The sequence below is a fragment of the Pipistrellus kuhlii genome, unplaced genomic scaffold, assembly GCF_014108245.1.
Source record: "Pipistrellus kuhlii isolate mPipKuh1 unplaced genomic scaffold, mPipKuh1.p scaffold_m20_p_2, whole genome shotgun sequence".
In the NCBI taxonomy this organism is placed as follows: Eukaryota; Metazoa; Chordata; class Mammalia; order Chiroptera; family Vespertilionidae; genus Pipistrellus; species Pipistrellus kuhlii.
Genome location: NW_023425515.1, coordinates 64,753,551 through 64,774,686, shown reverse-complemented (window position 1 = coordinate 64,774,686; position 21,136 = coordinate 64,753,551). Strand labels below are relative to the sequence as shown.

At 36.8% G+C, this 21,136-nt stretch overlaps 1 protein-coding gene across 11 annotated transcripts in view; it reads left to right on the top strand.

Annotated features, from left to right (window-relative positions):
• BBX (BBX high mobility group box domain containing) overlaps positions 1 to 21,136 on the top strand; it is a 289,089-nt gene that overhangs the window by 211,126 nt on the left and 56,827 nt on the right. For all 11 annotated transcript variants that reach the window (XM_036448441.2, XM_036448442.2, XM_045584016.1 and 8 more), the window contains 3 exons: positions 1,837 to 1,904; positions 15,281 to 15,361; positions 18,561 to 18,635. In XM_036448441.2, the coding sequence (XP_036304334.1) occupies positions 1,837 to 1,904; positions 15,281 to 15,361; positions 18,561 to 18,635 (224 nt within the window). The remainder of the gene's footprint in view (positions 1 to 1,836; positions 1,905 to 15,280; positions 15,362 to 18,560; positions 18,636 to 21,136) is intronic.

The following is a 21,136-nucleotide window of genomic DNA, read 5'->3' as shown; positions in this document are numbered from 1 at the left end:
TATCTTTATTAGAAAGCCATCATCCTATCCTCCTGATCTCTAAAATGATAGCTGCAAAATTATTTAACTGCCCAGAGAACCAAATTAAACTCTTCCATTTTGCTAAATTTATTTCCCTCTCCTGATTTAAAAAAAATAGATTTAAGTATCTATTTAACAGCCACAATAGTTCTTAACTGTAAAAAGCCTTATTTCATCAAATCAGCATGCTTTTATGTATTCTATGTGTGTCTTCCTATAGCCACCTTTCAACATTAAACTTGCCTTCCTAATCATATGGTGACATATTTCCCCTCTATCTTTTCCTTTTTTTTTTTTTAACTACCACAGATTTTTCTTTTCTTTTCAGTTTTTAAAATGTGGTCAGAGTTGCTTCATGAGTTCTGGAAACAGATTGTATACAAAGATATACTCAAGGGCATGCATTTAAATAAGAATTCCACAAAGAAAAAAGCAAAAAAAGAAATTCCTGATGTCTTCAGGCAACAATATGCCTGATGCTTCTTTTTAATTGTAGAGAGGTTCCCAAAATTAAAACCCAATTTATTTATTTATTTACTTTTATTTATTTTATTTTTTTTAATGTATGGTCTTTTTTTATTTTTATTGATTTTTCACAGAGAGGAAGAGAGAGGGATAGAGAGTTAGAAACATCGATGCGAGAGAATCATCGATCAGCTGCCTCTTGCACACCCCCTACTGGGGATGTACCCGCAACCAAGGTACATGCCCTTGACCGGAATCGAACCTGGGACCTTTCAGTCCGCAGGCCGACACTCTATCCACTGAGCCAAACCAGTCCCAGCTATTTATTTACTTTTAAAAATGTGTTTGTATTGATTTTAGAGAGATAGCAAGGGAGGAGAGACAGAAACATTGATTGGTTGACGCCTGTATGCACCCCAGCCAGGTATTGAACCTGCATCTTGGGTACATGCCCTGACCGGGAATTGCCACTTAGACACACTGGCTAGGGCTAAAAACTCATTGATTGAGGACCTACATGTACTATGATAGGCAGTGAGTTAGGCATTTTCAAGTTATTTCATTGCAGTTCTGATATTTAAGACAGTCTTAAAGGATATAAGTGTCTAATTATCTATAATACTTACTTTGTTCAGATATAACTCCAGGTCAGGGATATATCAATTTTCTGTTTTTATTTTGTCTTTCTGTTTCTGTTGATTATTGAAGGAATGAAAACAAAGACTTTCAGTAATATAAAAAGGATTCATTTTAAATCTTAAAGTTATTTCAAGGAAGGGCCTGACTATATCCCTAAGATTTACAATGTAAAAAAGACATCATTTTTAATTTTACATTTTAGAGAAAGATTGTTTGAATAAAGCCTACTAGATTTTTCAGGCCCATTTGTAAAATTTGTCTCTGTTTTCTAGTTCCTCTTATAGCCTGGTTCTTTATATCAGCTCTTATTTTACATGGCATAAATAACAATTTGAGAATAACAATCTCAAACTTCTAAGAAGATAAGCATAGTATTCTTTTGTTTAAAAAAATCCACCTAAACCCTCCTGGCTGTTAGGAAAGAAGCATCAGATTAAGGAGATAATTTATGTTGTAAACAACTATGGTATTGAAGAATGTAATATTATGTTGGAATGGCGGGACCACAGTGCTTTTTAAAAGGCTGACAAAAGTATGAGTACTAAGTACTTATATGCCAGGCATAATAAATTTTGAAAAGATTTTCTATAAAAAGTTATATGTGGTTCTGTTGCATTTTGATTGCTACTCTTTGTGAGTTTCCTTTTTTAACTCTGTGGATTATATGTACTTAATGTTTGTAAATTGATGATTTATTTGTTTTTTACTTAGATCCTACTCAAATGGGAGGACTGAGTATGCTGCTTTTAGCTGGAGAACATGCGCTTGGCACATCAGAGGTAAGCCGGTTCCTCATTCTGCTCATGCTGGGGGTTGAGAATACAGACATTTGTATTCTGTTCACAATGTGAGTTCTGCACTTCCACTGTTTACAGCTCCTGAACAGACTTTACTTTTGTTTTCATTGAGCTCTATATGTGCATTGGATTGTGCCTTGAGTGTAACAGAGGTGGTGTGAATGGTCACAAGAGTACACAGACACAAGGCAGGTGCAGATTTTGAGCCTCGGGATGAGAAACGCAATGTACAGATAATTTGCATTTGCCATGATTGTGTCCTGCATCAGTACAGTGGGTCCTATGATTCATTTAACTCTATTCATAACATTCCCTAGTTTTATCACATTCTCATTTAGACTTGCTAGTGAAAAGATGAGAGATTTAAAAAAGAGAAAACTGTCTGTGTCTATGGTTCCTGAATAAGTCCACATTTCTGTTTTATAAAATCAGGAGATATGGCATTCCAAGGTTGTTTCATTTTTTTAAATGGAAAATGAAAAGGACCCAGGCCCTCATGACCTTGATTTTATGGTCTTTTATCTCTTGGTCTGCTTTTGCTAAACATTTTTAGGTATGGTTTTGATGGGCAGCTAGTAGCAGTTCACCATGCATAGTTTGCATTTGTGGAATTCTTCTATTTTCCAGAGACCAAATGAATTAACCTGAAGGTCATGTTATTTTACCACATTCAGCTACTTGATAGGGACATTTTTCAATCCCCAACCAAAGTTGCTATGTTGGAGAAAATAGCAGTCAGCTAAATTTTATTGCAAATATATACTTTTTTTTTTCACTTTGAAAAAAATAATCATGAGTGTGCCAATTAGATTATAGTTGAAGCTTGTTCAAATAGTGATTTTAGAGGATACCATATAAGATCTTTACATCACAAAAGACTTTCATTATAAATAGCTTACATTTGAGATCCATAATAGTTGACCAAATGTTCAATTTAACTGACTTTTGATTCCGTTGAATTCATTAGAACAAAAAGTGTTTAAGTTGGAGGACTGTTAGTTATTTACATTGTACTAATCTTTAGTTGAGAAAGCGTATCCTTTTGCATACTCATTACTCGACATGTTCGTAATTCCTACCAGAATAGCTTCTTGAGCATCATTTTACTTTCTAACACGTAGCTGCTAACTAATAGCAATCAGATTAACTCTTACCTACGTGTAGACTATTCCAAACATTCCCAAAAGGTGACTGTGAATGTTGGAATAATACACACTTAAGGTTTCAACACAGTCTGACTCATGACTTCCAACAATGCATGGTATTGTGAAAGTCAGCATCATATTTTCTTACAGATTAGATTGTAATGATTACTTCCCAACAATTATTAGCATTCTTTCTAACTTTCAGGAACGTTTGTAGAACTCACAGATGAAAATGCTAGTCAAACAAAAGAATGCATTTTCCCTTTGCTTAAAAAGTTAGACTCCTCGCTCTTTGTAGTGGGATTTTCTCCTCCCCACCTTCAAGAACAGCATATCTCTGACAAAGCAGAGTTCAGCCTTTGGTTTCTGATGAAGGGGAGAAACATTTGGAGAATTCTCAAGCTAAAGAAACAAAGCTAAATGGTTGTAAGAAGTGAGTCAGAAGTGAATCAGAGAGAAGAGAATTAGCTCAGGAAGAAGTTGCCAGCAGTTATGTCTTTAGGGACCACTACTAAGAATACAACTTTTATACCCACATGCTCTTACAAATGATTTTTTTCTTGTTGCTTTAGAAAAAGGAAGTATTTAACAAAGTGACAAGATAATATGCATTCAGTGCAATCGTGTGATGGGGGAAGTGATGAGTGGAAAAACAAACTAAGGTTGTTAGGCATAAATAGAAAAAAATAATTTTGAACAACTGCTGCTTTTATTAGGAAAAACTCAACAGCCATTTACAGTCACTTTATTTCTTACTATTTTGCGTGGGATGTTTGAAATGTTTAACAAAATGAAGTTAGCTTTTGACAATTTAAATATACTTCGACAATCTAAATTAAAACCAGATTCATTTTTTAAAAAAGAATACAGCTTTTTTTTGTCATATCATTCTCTTGTTGAAAATCCTTATTGTTAAAAGAATTACATATGCCCCCCATTTTTCCCCCATGGACCCCTTCCTGTCCCCACCCCTTTTCTCTGTCCCAGGCCTCCACCACCCTATTGTCTGTGTCCATGGGTTATGCATATATGCATACCAGTTCCTCGGTTGATCTCTTCCCACCCCCACCTTCCCTCTGAGATTTGACAGTCTGTTTCATGCTTCTATGTCTCTGCATCTATTTTATTCAACAGTTTATTTTGTTCATTAGATTCCACATATGGAGAAATCATTACATAACTTTAGGGGCTTAGGCAGATGGTGAAACTAAAACAAATATAGTAAATAGGTATTTGAATATTCTAAGAGAAAATTAGCAGAATAATGATGTAAGAAGAGAGATACAGAATATTTAGACTTCTGATATTTGAAATGGATAATTATTATAAAGTTTATGTTTGCTGTTAGAACCAGTCTAATAAAGTGACATTTTACAAAAATTCTGCCCCAGAGAAAGGAAAGGTCTAATCATAATGGCTTCCCATGACATTTTTATTCTGAAATATTATTCTTAAAGGGAGGAGACTCTCCTTTGTAGACTCTCCTTTGTTCTTTGATCTGAGCCCTAAAGACATAGAAAAAATTTTAAAGTATTTTTTAAAATATGGAAGTATAATATAGATAATAGTTTTTCTTTTTTAATTCTAAAAGGAATAGTCTAGCTGTAACTGAAATAATAACATTTCAGATTAAAAGTTTATTTGGCCTATTCTGTTTCCTAGATCTACCTGAAGTACTCTTAGAGTTTTTAGACAGAAATGATAGGTTTTTGAACGATCAGTGGATATATATATAACAACAAACATAATGTTTGCATTTTGTCTCTTTCCTCAGTCTCCTGATTAACTCTGAAGATGCCATATCTGTTGCATTATTAATTCAATATATATATATTTTAAATATATTTTATTGATTTTTTACAGAGAGGAAGGGAGAGATATAGAGAGCTAGAAACGTCGATGAGAGAGAAACATTGACCAGCTGCCTCTTGCACACCCCCTACTGGGGATGTGCCCACAACTCAGGTACCTGCCCTTGACCAGAATCGAACCTGGGACCTTTCAGTCCGCAGACTGACGCTCTACCACTGAGCCAAACCGGTTTTGGCTTAAGTCAATATTTTTATATGCTACTATTATTGAGTCAGGCTTGCTTCTGTAGTTTCTGTTTTGGTAGCGGTGTTTTCTGAAGAATTAAACAGTTGAAATGTGAATTTAAGTTTATTTTGGATTGCTTTTTTTTTCTTCTTACTTTTGAATTAATTTTGTGTGTGTGTGTGTGTGTGTGTGTGTGTGTGTGTGTGTGAGAGAGAGAGAGAGAGAGAGAGAGAGAGAGAGAGAGAGAGAGAGAGAGAGAGAGATTTGTTGTTCCATATATTTATGCATTTACTTTTATGTGCCCTGACTGGAGATCAGACACTCAACCTTGACGTATCAGAAGGACTCTCTAACCAATTGAGTTACCTTGTCATAAATGAGCAACCCTATATTTCCTTTATATCCAAAGTACATTGAAATGCATTAATTATTTGGGGTAAATTTTCAAAAGCAGTACTTTTCATGAATGATTATGGGTTAAAGAAGCAAAATAGAGTCATTGAGCAAGGCTGGCATAAAGGAGAAACCCCTCTCAAAATGGCAGAGTAAGCCTGTGTCCTGAGACCTAGGGAAATATAATGTAAATATAGATGTTTCATCAGGAAGCAACCTCAGAATCATGAAGGAGATGAAAAGGGTGTTTCCAATGAATAGGAGATTTTAGCAAACCTATTTACTAGTAAATCAGAAATCAAATGGAAGTTGTTAAATCAGTGAAATATGATGGCAGTGTCAGCAGAAAATAAGCTAGCTGAGGGGCACAGAGAACCTTTCTGAATGCCCAGAGATTTATGTGAACATACACACTTTTCTTTTTAATTTAAAGGAACAAGAAAGAAAAAGTTGAAGAAATAGAAGTAACAGTGTTCACATCAAACTCTGGGAAGAGCTAAAGGGAAGTCAGTTGCATTAAGAGAGTACAGCCCTTACATTTCATATCATGTAGTTATTTACAGATGAAAATGCAATAAATAAAGTATAAATATTTGACCTAGAGTTTCTAGTGGTAATCTGTAGGACTAAAAGTCTTTTATACTGTTATATTTATTATTACTTTAATAAAATGTAAAACTAAATTAAAATTTAAAAATAAAGTCAGGGAGTATATAATTCAGAGAGTATGGGGAGATTATTTAGTCCATAATGTATTGAATAGGTTGGATTACTATTAGAAAGGACAACATTCAGTACTGAATTAAGAAGGGATATTTTGGGGAATTGTGGAAAATAAGAAGTTAGGCAGAATAATCATAACTGATAAAAAGTTTGGAGGCATCAATATCTATTTGAAGGCAAACTTTCAAATGTATAGGCAATGCATTAGACTGTAGGTCTATGATATTAGAATGCCTAGTTCTTTTGTTGAAATCAAGAGATATGACAATAAAGTTATGATCAACTTTTTTTCTTTGCTTTCCATGCTGTAAATTAGAGCTAATAATATTACTCTCTTGCCTGTAACTCCCAAGACATCTGTGAAGATTAATTAAATAAAACCTGAAAGGCATTTTTTAACTCTCTTGGCAAGCATTCTGGTAGGTATCTAGTTCTGTTACCATAAGTTATTCTTGGTATTTCATATTTAACTTGAAAGCATAAATTATATCAGGCTTACTCCTACAGGCTACAGTATGCTTTACTAACAGTACACGTGTGTATGCACACACATAGTTTCCGTTTATTGAAAACTTGTAGGAAAGTACAGTTGTAGTTTACTCTGTTTATCACCTGGTGCTCAAGGAGGAGACAACTTTTTAATACCCGGAAGAAACCAATATAAGAAGTACAACTGTAGTAGAATAACAGAGTTAGCATCAAAGTTAGTAGAGAAAATGCTAGCAGATAATGGCATACCTCTATTAAGGAACTTTAAAGGTCCTGTATAAGAACTGAACAGTGTAGGAACCCACTCTGGCCATCCTTTTACACATTCATTCATATGACAGTTACTCATAGAATGCCTTCTGTGTTCCAGGCACATCAGGAAAAAAAATCAGAAACACATCTCTATGGTGTCTTAAGATCAGGTGTTTAGAGATAGCAGCTCTTCACATGATACTTCTGGCTTTAGAGGGAATCACATTGATTTTCATTTATTGATCACCATCTGCCTATAAAAAACCAAAACATTTCTAAATGACAGAAATTTGAAAATAATAAATTCTGTTTTATGTTTCTAATATTGATTTCTTATCTTCTCCAGGAACCCTTCCTGCTTGTTTTGAGCCAAAATTGATCTCTCCTCTTCATAATCCCTCATAGCTATTAGTGTCAGCATTTTACATTATAGCACTTTATGATATAGAGTGGGTAAAAGTAAGTTTACAGCTGTGAGTATATGAAACATAGTTTATTCTTCTATTATCACTTGTTAATTATTGTAAACTCACTTTTCCTCACCACAGGAAAATTTGTGTTCTTTATTATAAACTCTTTAAGAAAAGTATTTCACTGTTCTCATTGTACACTGTGTATAAGTCTTGACTCAGCCAGAAGACTTGAAGCAACTTGAGAGAAGGAATAATTATAGGATGAAGCTGCTGGGCTCCCCACTTGCTTGCAGTGTGGTTACTAATGACAACTAACATTTATTGAGCATTTCTTCATTCTAGGCATTGCTCTTAAGTGCATTACATAAGAGTAACTCTTGATTTCCATAAGACTATGAATTAAATCTTATTTTCCTTATAAGTAAACTAGTGAATCAGGGGTCACCGCCACCACTGCACTCACCAGTCATGAGCGCAGCTTCTGGTTCACTGATCACCAGGGCAGCTCCTGTGTTGAGCGTCTGCCCCCTGGTGGTCAGTGTGCATCATAGCAACCAGAAGTTCCCCCTTTCGTTCAATTTGCATATTAGCCTTTTATTATTTAGAATATTAAACTATTAGGTGAAGAAGAGAAGGCAGATAAGGGTTAAATAACCTGCTCAAGAATGTACAGCTATGAAGTGACAGAACCAGAATTTGAACCCAGGAGCAGGAGGACTTAGCATCAATCTTTGAATAGGGGACTTTGTGACAGCCCACCTGACCTCAGTTCAGGCCAGCTCTCTCATGGGAGTCCTGTTTCTTGGGCCAGGCCATGTGCTAATAAGCACTTACATGGATAACCTCATTTCGGCCTCCCATACGTCTTGTGAGGTTATTATTATTACCCTCATTTCATAAATGTGAAAATAGCCTTTGAAGAGGTCATAGAGCAAGAAAGTCATAATACTAAGACTTAAACCCATATGTTTCCCTCTAATTGGTGAGATAAGTGAAATCTGAAATAAAGAAAAGGTAGTTAGTTATACCAGTATTTGTTAAATTATTTCCATATTGAGTGTTAAATTTATAACAAATACGTACTAAATAAAATTGAGAAAGTTTTCATCTTTATTATAATTTCTGACATCAGTGAAGTAGAGAAGATAATTTTCCTACTTTTTGTAGATTTGAGCTAGTTTAATGTGTATTTTTCTTAGGCTGCTTTTAGGGTGTTAAAATCCATTGAATTACCCCTACCCTCAACTCTTACCCCCACACCATCAAAGCTATTCATTCTTTCTCACAGTTTTATAGCTTCTGAATATATTTTGTGAGGAAATGTACCATATTTAAAGTTTACATAGCAAATGGGCTCTTTGAATTCTCTCTTTTCCCAGGTAGAGACCTCCACATTTTACCTCATTGTTCACTGTCCATTTCAGCTGGAGCTGCCCATCCAGCCCAGCCTCTTCCTTCTGTCAGCAGTGAGGCTCAAAGCCCACAGAGTCAGATCATTTTATCCAGCTTGGATTGGCAAGCATCTATTCTCAATGAGTTCCCAGGCTGCATTGCTCAAAACATTGATGAACTTGTATGAGCTCCTCTGTCTCCCAGAGGTGGTGGAAAGGGTAGCAGTGGTTTGTAGAAGTGGCCTAGTATCTGTTCTGGACTTCCATACTAGTGCACTGCCACACAAAGTATAATAATAGGTGAACTTTACTCATGGTATGAAGGTGAAACCAGGGACCTACTCTTTCTCTCCCCCAGATGTTTGGGGAGTGCTCCGGTCTCTGCAGTGTTACTTGGTTATGCTCTCCAGGAGAGCCCAGTGTTCTCTCAGCTGCAGCTCAGGCCTGGGGTCAGCCAGCCATGTATAGTACTTTAGGACTCAGGCCTTCTGTAATCTGATTTAGGTTTAATCAAGAGTGTCTTCATTCCAGTCTTTAAAAACATTTTGAAGGACGAACTTGGATGTAATAGGCTTGTATCTGATTCACCTGTGTTTAAGATCAAGTCTATTTGAGAGGTTCGTTTAACATCTCATTAAATACAACTAAAATATCACTCACGTACTGTCACAGCAGGGTAACTGGCAAAAGCCATGTTATATGAAAGGCCGGATCAGACTAAACAAGGGTGAGAATCAGATCAGTGGACGGTGGAGTCACACAGGATCTTTATACTTGAACTCTGAAATGGAACCCTCTACCCCCAAGCCACAGTAGACAACCCCACACCCCACCCCTGCTTAATCTTTCTTTCTTCTCTCAATTCCCTCTTTCAGTGAAAGGTTTTAACCTACCTTAGAAATACTGGCATTATCTGACCTCTCTTCTTCAGCCCTGACATCCTTCCAGACAATTACTGAGGCTTCGAAAATACCATCTCTGATTTAATTGGGGCTCCCCATCTCAGCTGGTTTATTTCCTTAACCTTCTTATTGGTCTCCTGCCTTCAGTCACCCCCCAGCCAAGGTCATCTTGCACTCCACTGACAGAATTATCTAGCTGCACACCTCATTATGCAGCTCCTCTGACTGAAAAACCTTGGTTGGCTCTCTGTTACCTTCATCCTACTTTTCAAACTTAACATAGAATTTGAATTCCCCTCAGCCTCATTTATGTCCCATTACATTCCCAGACATCTCAACCTTCGAAAGTCACCGGTTTTCACACATACAGGCACTTGCCTCCATGCTCTTCCTCCTGCTGTTGCCACATCCTTTCGCAGTTCTGGTGTGCCTTCTAGGTATATCTCAAATGTTAACTTCCTTCCACCATCCCTAGAAAGAATGGTGACGGCCTCTTTGTCTTCCCGTAAGCCTTGTAATATTCCACCATCATGCACTTACATTTTTGTGTGTGTAGCTTTCCTCTGTATTGGAATAGCGATCATTTTAAGGGCCAAACACATCCCCTTAGTCTTATTTTATTCCTCAGCATAAAAAACATGTGTGTAGAATGTAAGCTTCTTGAACTCAGCAGTCCTAATAGGTGTTTATTGAACATTTATTGAAGGAGTGGGTACTTAATAAGTGTTTGAATTAGCCAAAGGCAGGAATGTGTAGTCGGATAAAAGTGCACTTACTCCTTTTGTTGCTTGTGTGTTCATCACATCTAGCGGAGGGAAGCTGTGGTCTTGTGCCGTGTGAAGTAGGAGCAGGCTCTCGCTAACACCTCGCTTTCCAAAGCACTTAGTGCATCTGACAGTTTTTTTATCTTGTTTTATATCAGGGGCCTGGATCATGTTTCTATGTCTACGGTTTTCAAGATCTAAACTGCACCTGTGGGGAGGGGGATGCTACTTCATCATAATTCTTAATTATACTAACCATCCTTCTTTCTTGGTTATTGTGAATTATAGCTAAATCAAAGAAAAGATTGGATTTAAAGGAAGTTGAATATGTGGTTAACTTTGCTTTTGAAATCACTTTAGCTGTTTTCTTTTTTGGGTACATAGCTACACCTAGTGGCTCTATGGATTATTTCAGAGACTATTTCTAGAAACAGCCCATTGGTGTTTTTGTGTGTGTGTGTTTTTCCCTCTCCCTTTATTTAACCTCCTCTTATTCTGTGTCTTTTCTTTCCTCCTAATTAACAAATATTTTAGAATCTTTATATTCAGTTATATTTGGAGAGTAAGCTGATGCAAGCATAAGAATGGATATTGAGGAATTGATATTTATCCATGACAAGTAATTTAGAGCACTGTAAATACAAACCACAAGGCAACAAGTCAGAGAACCTGGGATTCTCGGACTAATGGCATTGGAAATAGGAGTCCTTTGTGGGCAATATATTCTTTATTCAGTGTGGATGTAATCTGTTTTTTTCTAAATGTGTGTGTATGTATCATGCATGCACAAATATTCACACTTGTGTTAGATGCCTTATCAACCATTCAAGAATGAATTCTACACACACACACACACACACACACACACACATATGTATTAATATAATTTCCCATGCCACTGAACCACTTTTACATTTTGAGATTTTATATGGAAATATGTCTAGTATGTATCACATTCATTTCTGCCTTTTAATAAAGAATATATTTTATAATTATTCTTATCCTGACAACTTAGAATCATAGTTATAAATATTAATTACTACAGTGAACTGATGCCTTCAGGAGAAACTTTGGGGTTATTTGCTCGACTTTAATTTCTTTTAGATAGACCACAATGCTTTGTAAGCATTTGGGTCTGTTCTTTTTGGTGTTTTGTATTCTCTTCCCCCCCCCCCCTCCCCCCTCTTCCTTTTTCTTATCCTCACTCTTGGCTCAGCTGATTTTTTTGCTTCTCTTCTGCTATGGACCAGAGAGTCAGATAATCACATAGCTTAGTGGCAACCCAATTCTGCTGGCTCCTAATTTTGTTCTCTTTTCATTATACTACACTGAAGACATATGTTAAATCAACACTGCTTTGCCGGGGCCGGTTTGGCTCAGTGGATAGAGCGTCGGCCTGCGGACTGAAAGGTCCGGGTTCGATTCCGGTCAAGGGCATGTACCATGGTTGCGGGTACATCTCCAGTAGGGGGTGTGCAAGAGGCAGCTGATAGATGATTCTCTCGCATCAATGTTTCTAACTCTCTATCCCTCTCTCTTCCTCTCTGAAAAATCAATAAAAATATATTTAAAAACAAACAAACAAAACAAACAAAACACTGCTTTAAGGTAAAGAGTAAAGAGGTTTTTATAGACTCTAAAATGCACAGCCTTAGTGATTCTGTTACTGTTGTTTTAACTATTGGGCAGCCCTGGTGTGATTTCTGTTTAGTTCATTGAGATTTCTCATATTCATATATACATAGAGAATTAAGTGAGTCAACAGATATTCATTGTGTCTGCTGTGGACCCAGGTTTATGGTGAGCACAGCCCACTGCATAGACTTCTTTGATTGCATAGTACAGTTGATATAACATGCAAGATTACAAATACCTTAATAATTATTTAAATTTGGCCTGGCCAGTGTGGCTCAGTGGTTGAGCATCCACCTATGAATCAGAAGGTGACAGTTAGATTCCTGGTCAGGGCACATGCCTGGATTGTGGGCTCAATTCCCATCCCAGTGTGGTGTGTGAAGGAGGCAGCCAATTGATGGTTCTCCCTCATCATTGATGTTTCTATCTATCTTTCCCTCTCCTTTCCCCTCTTAAATCAATAAAAATATATATTTTTAAATAATTATTTTAAAACTATTACATTTGATTTCTCATTTAAGAAGGTAGTTGTATTTAAGACCATCAGAATGGTTTGCAGAGGGTCTAATTTAACTTTAAACCTGGGGAGCAAATAAAACAATCTTGGGCCATGTGGCACACAACTTGTCAAATAGCGATGTGCCAGTGAGAGAGTCAGGCTTTGGCAGCCAGACCCACAGGTGGCACATTGAAGCTTTGCATATTTTCTGTGGAGCTTATCTCTGAGAGAAGGTGGCCATTACTCTTTCAAATCCAGAAGAGACAATTAACATTTCAAATGCTTGCACCTGCCCAAGGGGGTGTGATGCTTTTGGAGAATCACATCTTCATTGTGTAACAAAGAGGTTCAATGAGAAACTGTTTTCAGGAAAAGTAGCCTTGGTGACTGCCAGCTCTTTCCATTGGATTTAACCTTCTGATATAACCCTCACAATTATTAAAATTACATTGGAAAAGGCTTACTCCTAGTACAGGAGAATTAATGTATTTTTTTAAAAGAACATTCTATAACTAGTAGAGGTCCAGTGCATGAAATTTGTGCATGGATTGGGTCCCTACGTCTGGCCGGTGATTAGGGCTGATCAGGGCCTTCTAGCTACTGGCCAGGGCCTTCCTTCTGGCTGCTGTCTGGGGCCTTTCTTCCTCCAGCTGTTGGCCAGGGCCTTCCTTTGTTCTGTGCCAACTCCTAGTGGTCAGTGCACATCATAGCAAGTGATCAAGCTCTCGGTCTCTCCTGGTTGAACTTCCGAGGGGACACTTCGCATATTAGTCTTTTATATATATACACTAGATGCCCAGTGCATGAAAATTCATGCCCTGGGGAGGGGAAGGGTGAGTCCCTCAGCCCTGCTTGCCCCCTCTCACAACCTGAGAGCTCTCAGAGGTGGGAGGTGACCTGGAGATAGGGGAAAGTGATGCCCCATCACACCTCTGTTGCTACCACTGTCGGTAGCGCAAGCCTTAGACTGCCCTGCTTACCCGAGCCTTGGGTAGCTGGGAAGCCACCATCCAAGATTTGCTTGTGCCTTGGGCTAGCCCTGGGCAGCTGGGGGGCTGGGGCTGGGTCCAGCCGCACCGTGTGCCTGCTGTCCCTCTACCTCCAGCTGGGCTGAAAGGACTGGGGGACTCCAGCAGGGCTGAGGGGACTGGGCACCACTATCCTGTGGCTGTGGGCACTGCCATCTTCGTGATGGTGGTATGGTCAATTTGCATATTCTCTCTTTACTAGATAGGATATAGATAGTACAATAATATATTTTTGTTGAAAATATTATCTACATACACAGTTGGAAGTAATGTGTATGAAAAATTAACAGTGCTTATCTTAAGGAGATAACATTGTAAATAATATATTTGCTGTGTTTTGTTTTTTAGATTTTCATAGTGGACTTGGATATTTTCTTGTTAGAAATGTTATTTAAAAGTATTTTTAACATCTTTCTATTTTTCCTTTAAATATAAATATAACTTTTCCCCAACACTCCTTTTCATGCAGGGAAGAGCAAAGAGAATACACTAATTTGTGATTTATAAGACTTGTAGTTAACTTTCATTTAGTTCATTCAGTAAATACTTGTTGAGTATCTACATTGTACCCAGACAGCATTTTGTGCAGTAAACAAAGCCCCTGAGAGGAGACAGACAATAAACAAACATGTGTCTTGTGGTAATCAGTGCTCAATGCCATGTAGATAAAAAATAAGATCAGTGAGTATTGGGGAGAGAGATATTATTCAGCAGGAATGTTGTCTGAAGGAACTCTGGTGCTAAGTTCCTTCAGTGGTAAAAAGGGTTAGATCAGAGTATAATGAAATCCTTTTCTCTCTAACATTGTGATTCCTATGACTGTAGAAATACAATTGTCTACCTAAGTGATTATGTCACTCAGATGCAGAAATGAATCAGTTTTACGCATTGAGATAAAAGAAATGTGTTCCATGAAATGAGTACTTAATTAACAGCAAGAATTAAAAAAAAAAAATCTGTGATATTTCAGCAACTGTTGTTAATAATGAAAATCACAAATGAAGATAGCAGAGCCTTAAGTGTTTACCAAAAATGATAAGTAGCACAAAAGAAAATATGGCCTGGCCAGTGTGACTCAGTGGTTGAGTGTCAACTTATGAATCAGCCATCAATGACTCTCATCACTGATGTTTCCATCTTTCTCTTCCTCTCCCTTCCTCTCTGAAGTCAATAAAAATATATTTTGAAAAAGAAAATATGTAGCATAAAATTCCTATGCAAATACTAACCTTTCTAAGATTGGTGCTTATGAATAAACACATGAAAACCCTGGAAAACATGAATGTGATTTTAGTTTTGTTTTTCCAAAAGGTTTGTATTTTCAAATTTTTAACATGTTCATGTAGTCTGTTGATGTGAAATATTGAAGAAATACAGAACATGAAAGATGTAGATATTCTTTGGGTTTTGTGGAAGAAACCAATGGGCATCATTGTAGAAATGGTGAATATTAACTTTTTAAAATGCATTGTCTTTTTCATCTGCTATTTATAGCATTATTTACAATTGAATGGCATCTTGTATAAAATTTGCAGAACATAACTTCTTTTTTGTCATAGTATTGCCTAAAATTGGGGCAATCAAAACTATTCTTTCCTCAAATAGGAACGTTTTAGGTGGCATTTATCTTCTGTCATATTCCAGAAATTATTCCTGTGATGCTTCATACCATCTTTCCTTGTTTCAGATGTCCTCTGGCACCTGCAGGCCTGATGTTTCAGAATCCCCTGAATTGCGTCAGAAGTCACCATTATTTCAGTTTGCTGAGGTAATATATTGAAATTTATACTTAATAAGGAAATTGTAAAATGAGCTTAAATCTGAGCTGATGAAAATAACTTAGAGAAATGAAGAACTTTGCTTAGTTCAGTTGACTATAAATGGAAAAATTAAATTTTTGAAAGATGTGTTGGAACTCCAGAATCTCTTAAGGAATAATTATATGTTTATGAAAGCTTATTATTAAGTCCTGAATATTATTATATCAATACTTAAGCCTTATCAATAAATTTTATTCATGGGTAGTAAAATTAAGAATATAATTGAGCCCTGGTCAGTGTGGCTCAATTGGCTGGAGCATCATTCCCGGTACTGAAAGGTCTTGGGTTCAATTCCCAATCCAGGCACATTTCCAGGTTGTAAGTTTGGTCCCTGGTTGGAATGTGTGCAGAAGGCAGGCAGTTGGTATTTCTCTCTCTCTATTTCTAGATCTCTACTGCTCCCTTTCCATCTCTCTCAAAAATCAATTTTAAAAAAAAGTAATATAATTGAATTACTATTAGTCACTAATCAGGTGTTAAATTTGAAGACAGAAACAACTTATGGTTGTTCATTGACTATGCATTCCTTTTTTTAAGTTTAATTTTTTTAATTGAAATTTGTGAAGTCTTACGGTCTTTTGTCAAACATGTTAGGCTCAATACATCTTTAACATTGGTTGAAAGAGATGTAGTACAAAAGCACATGTTCCTTGATATCAAGTGTAAAGGTCAAGACTACTTCCCAAAATATCTTCATTTACCCCAGAACTCAATATAAAGCTTTCATTAATTAATTTTCCCCTGAACTTTAAAGCACGTCATCTTCCTTTGATCACTAGAATGGTCTTTCACTCAACCTTTCTAACATATGCCTATTGCATAACCGTTTTATACAAGGATAGCATATTTTAAGTTTCAGATTTATTTTTCCCCTTTGTTCTTTCCTAGTGGTTCTCAACATTTTCATTAGAAAACTGGTTTTAACAGTGGTATATTAGGCCATTCCTTTTAAGACATTGTTTATAATGTGACTAAATGCCCTGTAGATAGCACAGGAATGTTATAACATAAATTTGCTGACATGATACTCCTTATCTGTCACTTTCCTTTCTGCCTCTTTGTGGAATGCACCAGGAATTCCAGTTGTTTTGCACATTGTTTTCTAAGTATTTATGTAACAGGGGATTCACCCTGTTCTCCAGTAGTTATATTCATGTGAAATAGTGTTGACCCCCACTTTGAAACCAGAGATGCTTAACCATTGATCTCTGAACCCCTAGGGATCTAATGAAATCTCTAAAATGTATGAAATTTGGTTTTGTGGACATATGTACATGTTTGTAGGTTCTACAGCACATGGAAGATTCCAAAGAGATTTCCTGATCTCTTTGATATAAAGAGTCCCTGATGTAATATTTCTTCAGAAGCTCCTTACTCGTGTCATTAATGAAATGTCTCCTTTATCCCAATATTAATGTGCAAAACATCCTTTTGTTGAGAGAGAAACTTGTGAAATGCTTTTCAAAAGTCTAGATGGTTTATACGGGTTCTATTTTGTCCACTGTCTGATTTAAGCTTTGAGGAAAGACATTGTCTTTACATAAACTGTTTGTCTTCTCAAACTTTTATAGAGGGTTGGTAGGAATGAAAAGTGACATCTGAAGGAAGACCTACCTGGTGTATAGTTCTCAGGACTTCAGGAAAATCCTTGTGGATTCCTATTTGCAGTCTGTCATGCCTTGCACTGACAGGTTTCATGGTTAGACCAAGAGGCCCTCACATGCCTTCAGTGTCTTCAGAGCACTTAGTTAAAAATACCCACTTATGATAGTTTGTTTATATCTAGTTTGTTAAATAGGATTTGCTTTTACTTATATTTATTCTAAAAATGTGTAGATGTCTGATTGGAATTAATATTTTCCTAATGGTTTCATCAATGAATAAAGCCAATGATTCCACCACTTTCTCTACTATTTCTTATCCCTAAATATCGCTTTGATACTATGTCACCAAAACTGGTTTCATTGTTTTTCTAGCAAACATAATTTAACTGAGATTAAAATTGATTTTTGTGGTTGAAGAGTTATGATTAAGGTGCATTTTTTGCTTAGTAAGTATCTTTCGATGGAGTTGATGACACAGTTAATTGATGGAAAATATTTTTATTGGCCTGGGAATGGGCTGACTTTATGTTGTCCAGGCTTTCTGTTCTTGTGACTCACTTTCACCCTATATTGTAGCTGGACAGAAGTTTGTGCATTTTGGAACCAAAATTAATAATTGACCTTGCTCTCAAAAAATCCTCGGAAAGTTTTCCGCATGGCCCGCAGTGCAAGCTAATGAGGCTACCACAATTAGGGCCAAGTGGAAACAAAAGGTCTGTTGGTTAAACTAAATGTGGTGTGGCAGAACCCTCTGACACTGTCAGGCAGCTGAAGTGAGTGAGTGAGAGAGAGAGAGAGAGAGAGAGAGAGAGAGAGAGAGAGAGAGTGTGTGTGTGTGTGTGAGAGAGAGAGAGAGAGAGAGAGAGAGAGAGAGAGAGAGAGAGAAGTGAAGTGTTATAAAAGAAAGACATGTCTTCAGTGAACAATTTGTTGAATTCTTTTGCTCTATTATCATGGCCTATTTTCTTGCCATAATCCTATAAAATGGAGACTGTCTTCCTCATTGTCATCATCAGTTTACAGTTGAGAAAAATAAATTGCAGAAAGGTTAGCTGAGCTGTGCAAGGACGTGTAGCTAGTGAGGAACAGATCTAAGATACCAGATACCCTGACCCACATCCATATGCGTCTCCAATATTGCTTTACAACTGCGCCTAAGCAGAAAACATCTTGGGGGATAATGGTGTGGGGAAGAGAGAGTGACTGTCTTTACTTGCAGCTTCCAACTTTTAATAATATTTTAAGAAATCGATTGAAATAAGGAAATTAATCTCAACAGATATCAATTGCTATTTGACATGTAGCTAATACTCTTACAAGAGACATGGCAAATGAGCCATGTCTTTATTCTTTAAATCACCTGTTTTTAGAAACATGGCCTTTGTCTTCCTTTATAATCTGCACTGTTCTTCTAAAAGGGATTGAGGGTGATGACTCATGTCTTAATCTTCATCAGTGTCTACAGTGGGAATATATGGCAAAATCTATTACTCTGATATGGGAAACTGTTTTTGTGCATTAAAAACTACTTGTTTCCTTTCAGATATCTTCAAGTACATCCCACCCAGATGCTCCTTCAAAACAGTGTCAAGCATCAGCCTTGTTTCAGTTTGCAGAGGTATGGCCGCCTCCTTCTCCTTCCCCGTTACCTCTCTCCTTCTCCCCTCCCCTTTGTTCTCCTCCTCCTCCTCCTCTTCTTCAATACTTATTGGGCTCAGAAAACTTACTGAGCTTGGGGAGTGTATAGCGAACTTTAGGTGTGCCTCTTCCCATTCCTGACATAATACACATAGCTGAATACTGTTTTTTGCTGTCTTTGCTGTAATTGTACTCAGATTAGCTACATATATTATATCCATTTTGTAACCATTCGTTAAGGAGTTCGTTCAGAATAAGCACTTTCTAGTAATTTCACCTCATTTTTGCCTTGTTTTTAATTTATTTTTAAAGCTTGGAAAAACTGCTGCCAACATGAACACCATAGGATTCCAATTTATTAAATTTTCCTAATAGTGAATTATATGCTGTAATTCATGAATAACTCTCACAGCAATGCAGTGGTGAATCTGACCTGTGAAATCATCACTGATTACCTTTCACTGTGGTATAGCTTCAGCCAGTATTTTAATTAACCCCAGACTTGTGTCCAGTCAGCTCTCACAGGATCTCGGATTTCTTTGGTTTGTCAGCCAGAGACAGAACACACAGTAGAGAGCTTTTTTTTTTTTTTTGGTAGGTATGATTAGGAGGCAAATCTGATAGGCTTGATATGGCCACGAGGATCTGGCTTCCTCTATAGGCTTGTTTCCAGTGAGCACTATATGACAAATCATAAAACGTATATAATTATTGAAAATAAGATGCTGTCTTCTTTAGGTCTTTCCCCCTTTTCCATTATATTAATTCCAGTAAAAAGCATATCATAAACTGTTCAGTCCCTTATGGGATTGAGAGAAAATGACAAGCAGAACTTGTCTGTTTATTATTGGTCATTTGAATCACTTTGATTTGTTGAATAGAATGCTGTTTAAGTGAAATATAAAATGATATCCTTTTGACGGAAGAAAACCCGGCATCTTACTTTGAAAATGATAAAAATTACTTTTAGCCCTTTAGTTAAAAGCTCATGGGGCATTTGTGTCAACCACTGTGACTTTATAGCACAGTTGGCCTGCTCATCCATTCCGTCTCACTGTTGAGGGTGATGCAATAAAAATGGTAAAACCAGTTATCATTTCATTAAGAACAATTTGCTTGATGAATTTGAATAAATTAAGATTTTTATTATAACTTTTCATTAGGATAGTCTGTTTTTTTAAATTTATCGTTAATCTTGATACCTGACTGAATCCCATCCAACTTTTTAGAAACACTTCCTCCAAAACAGAATGTATTTGCTACATATTGTGTTTGATTAAATTCTGCACTCTGGCATGAATTTTAGAAAGGCAGTAGCTCATCTTTGATACACCTGATATTTACACATTACCTACCAAGAGTATTCAACTTAACATGTAAGTGTGGGATATGTCAGCGGATGCTGGTGCATTTCTTAACAGCCATCACCACTGAGAGTGTGATGGTTATTTGAGTGATACCATCATTAGATTTATTAGGAGCTCCTGGAGACCTGGGCAGCTCTAGAGGAGCAGTTTGATGGCGTAACAGCCTGAATCCTGCGACTCTGGAGGACCAGATTATGTGCCTCTCTGCAGCAAGTCAGTTTGTCCTTACTGCTCAGTGTATGCGTTCCTCCAAGCATGAGGAGGTCCTCTCCACCAGGGGAGAAAGAACCTCCTCTGACTTGGACATCGTGCAGAGATGTTTCCTTGAACAGAGGTCATCTTCCCAGTAGCACTTTCTCCTGAGGGCTTCATTTTCATGGCCATGGGATATATAGAAGATTTGAGGAAGCTTAAAAAATAGGTTTTGTTTTGTTTTGTTTTTCGAAACTTATTAGTTGTTGTTTCAAGACATCGTGATGGAGGAAGGCATGCATAATGGAAAAAACAAAGTAAAATGTTTTGCCCTAAAGCAATTTCCCCTCCCAACTCAGTATATTATTTTTCCTAGTTATATTTTCCCTAGATTGTGAGCCTTTTAATTCCTAAGCAAGTTATAACATACCTTGTTATTGAGTAAATATTATATGTGATTATGTGAGAGAAGAACTTAATTCTCTCCAATATAAAACTTCTCTATCACTTTCCTCTACTGACTCAAGAAATCCTAAGTAAGGTTCAATCTCTTAGCACCTTATGAGTTGATCTTTTTGTCAGCCGAATACTGTGCTGGTTTATTCAAAACTAAACAAGACTTAACTAGGGGAACTAAAAAGTGATATGAGCATGTATATGCAGAAATAGAATAGGCTGTAATTACTTTGATCATATCCCTTAAGCTCTTATAATTACTTCATAAAACACCCATCACCTTAGAGAAAACACAGACTCTAGTAATTCTTGTTTTAATTAGTCTTAGTAGAGGTTCTAAAACTTTAAATAACTCCAGTCACTCTCAAGTCATTTTCATCACAGATTGCTGAGCCCCTCCCCCAAAGTTTCTTTCTCACTGAGTCTGGAGTAGGGCCTGAGAATTTGCATTTCCAAAAAGTTTACT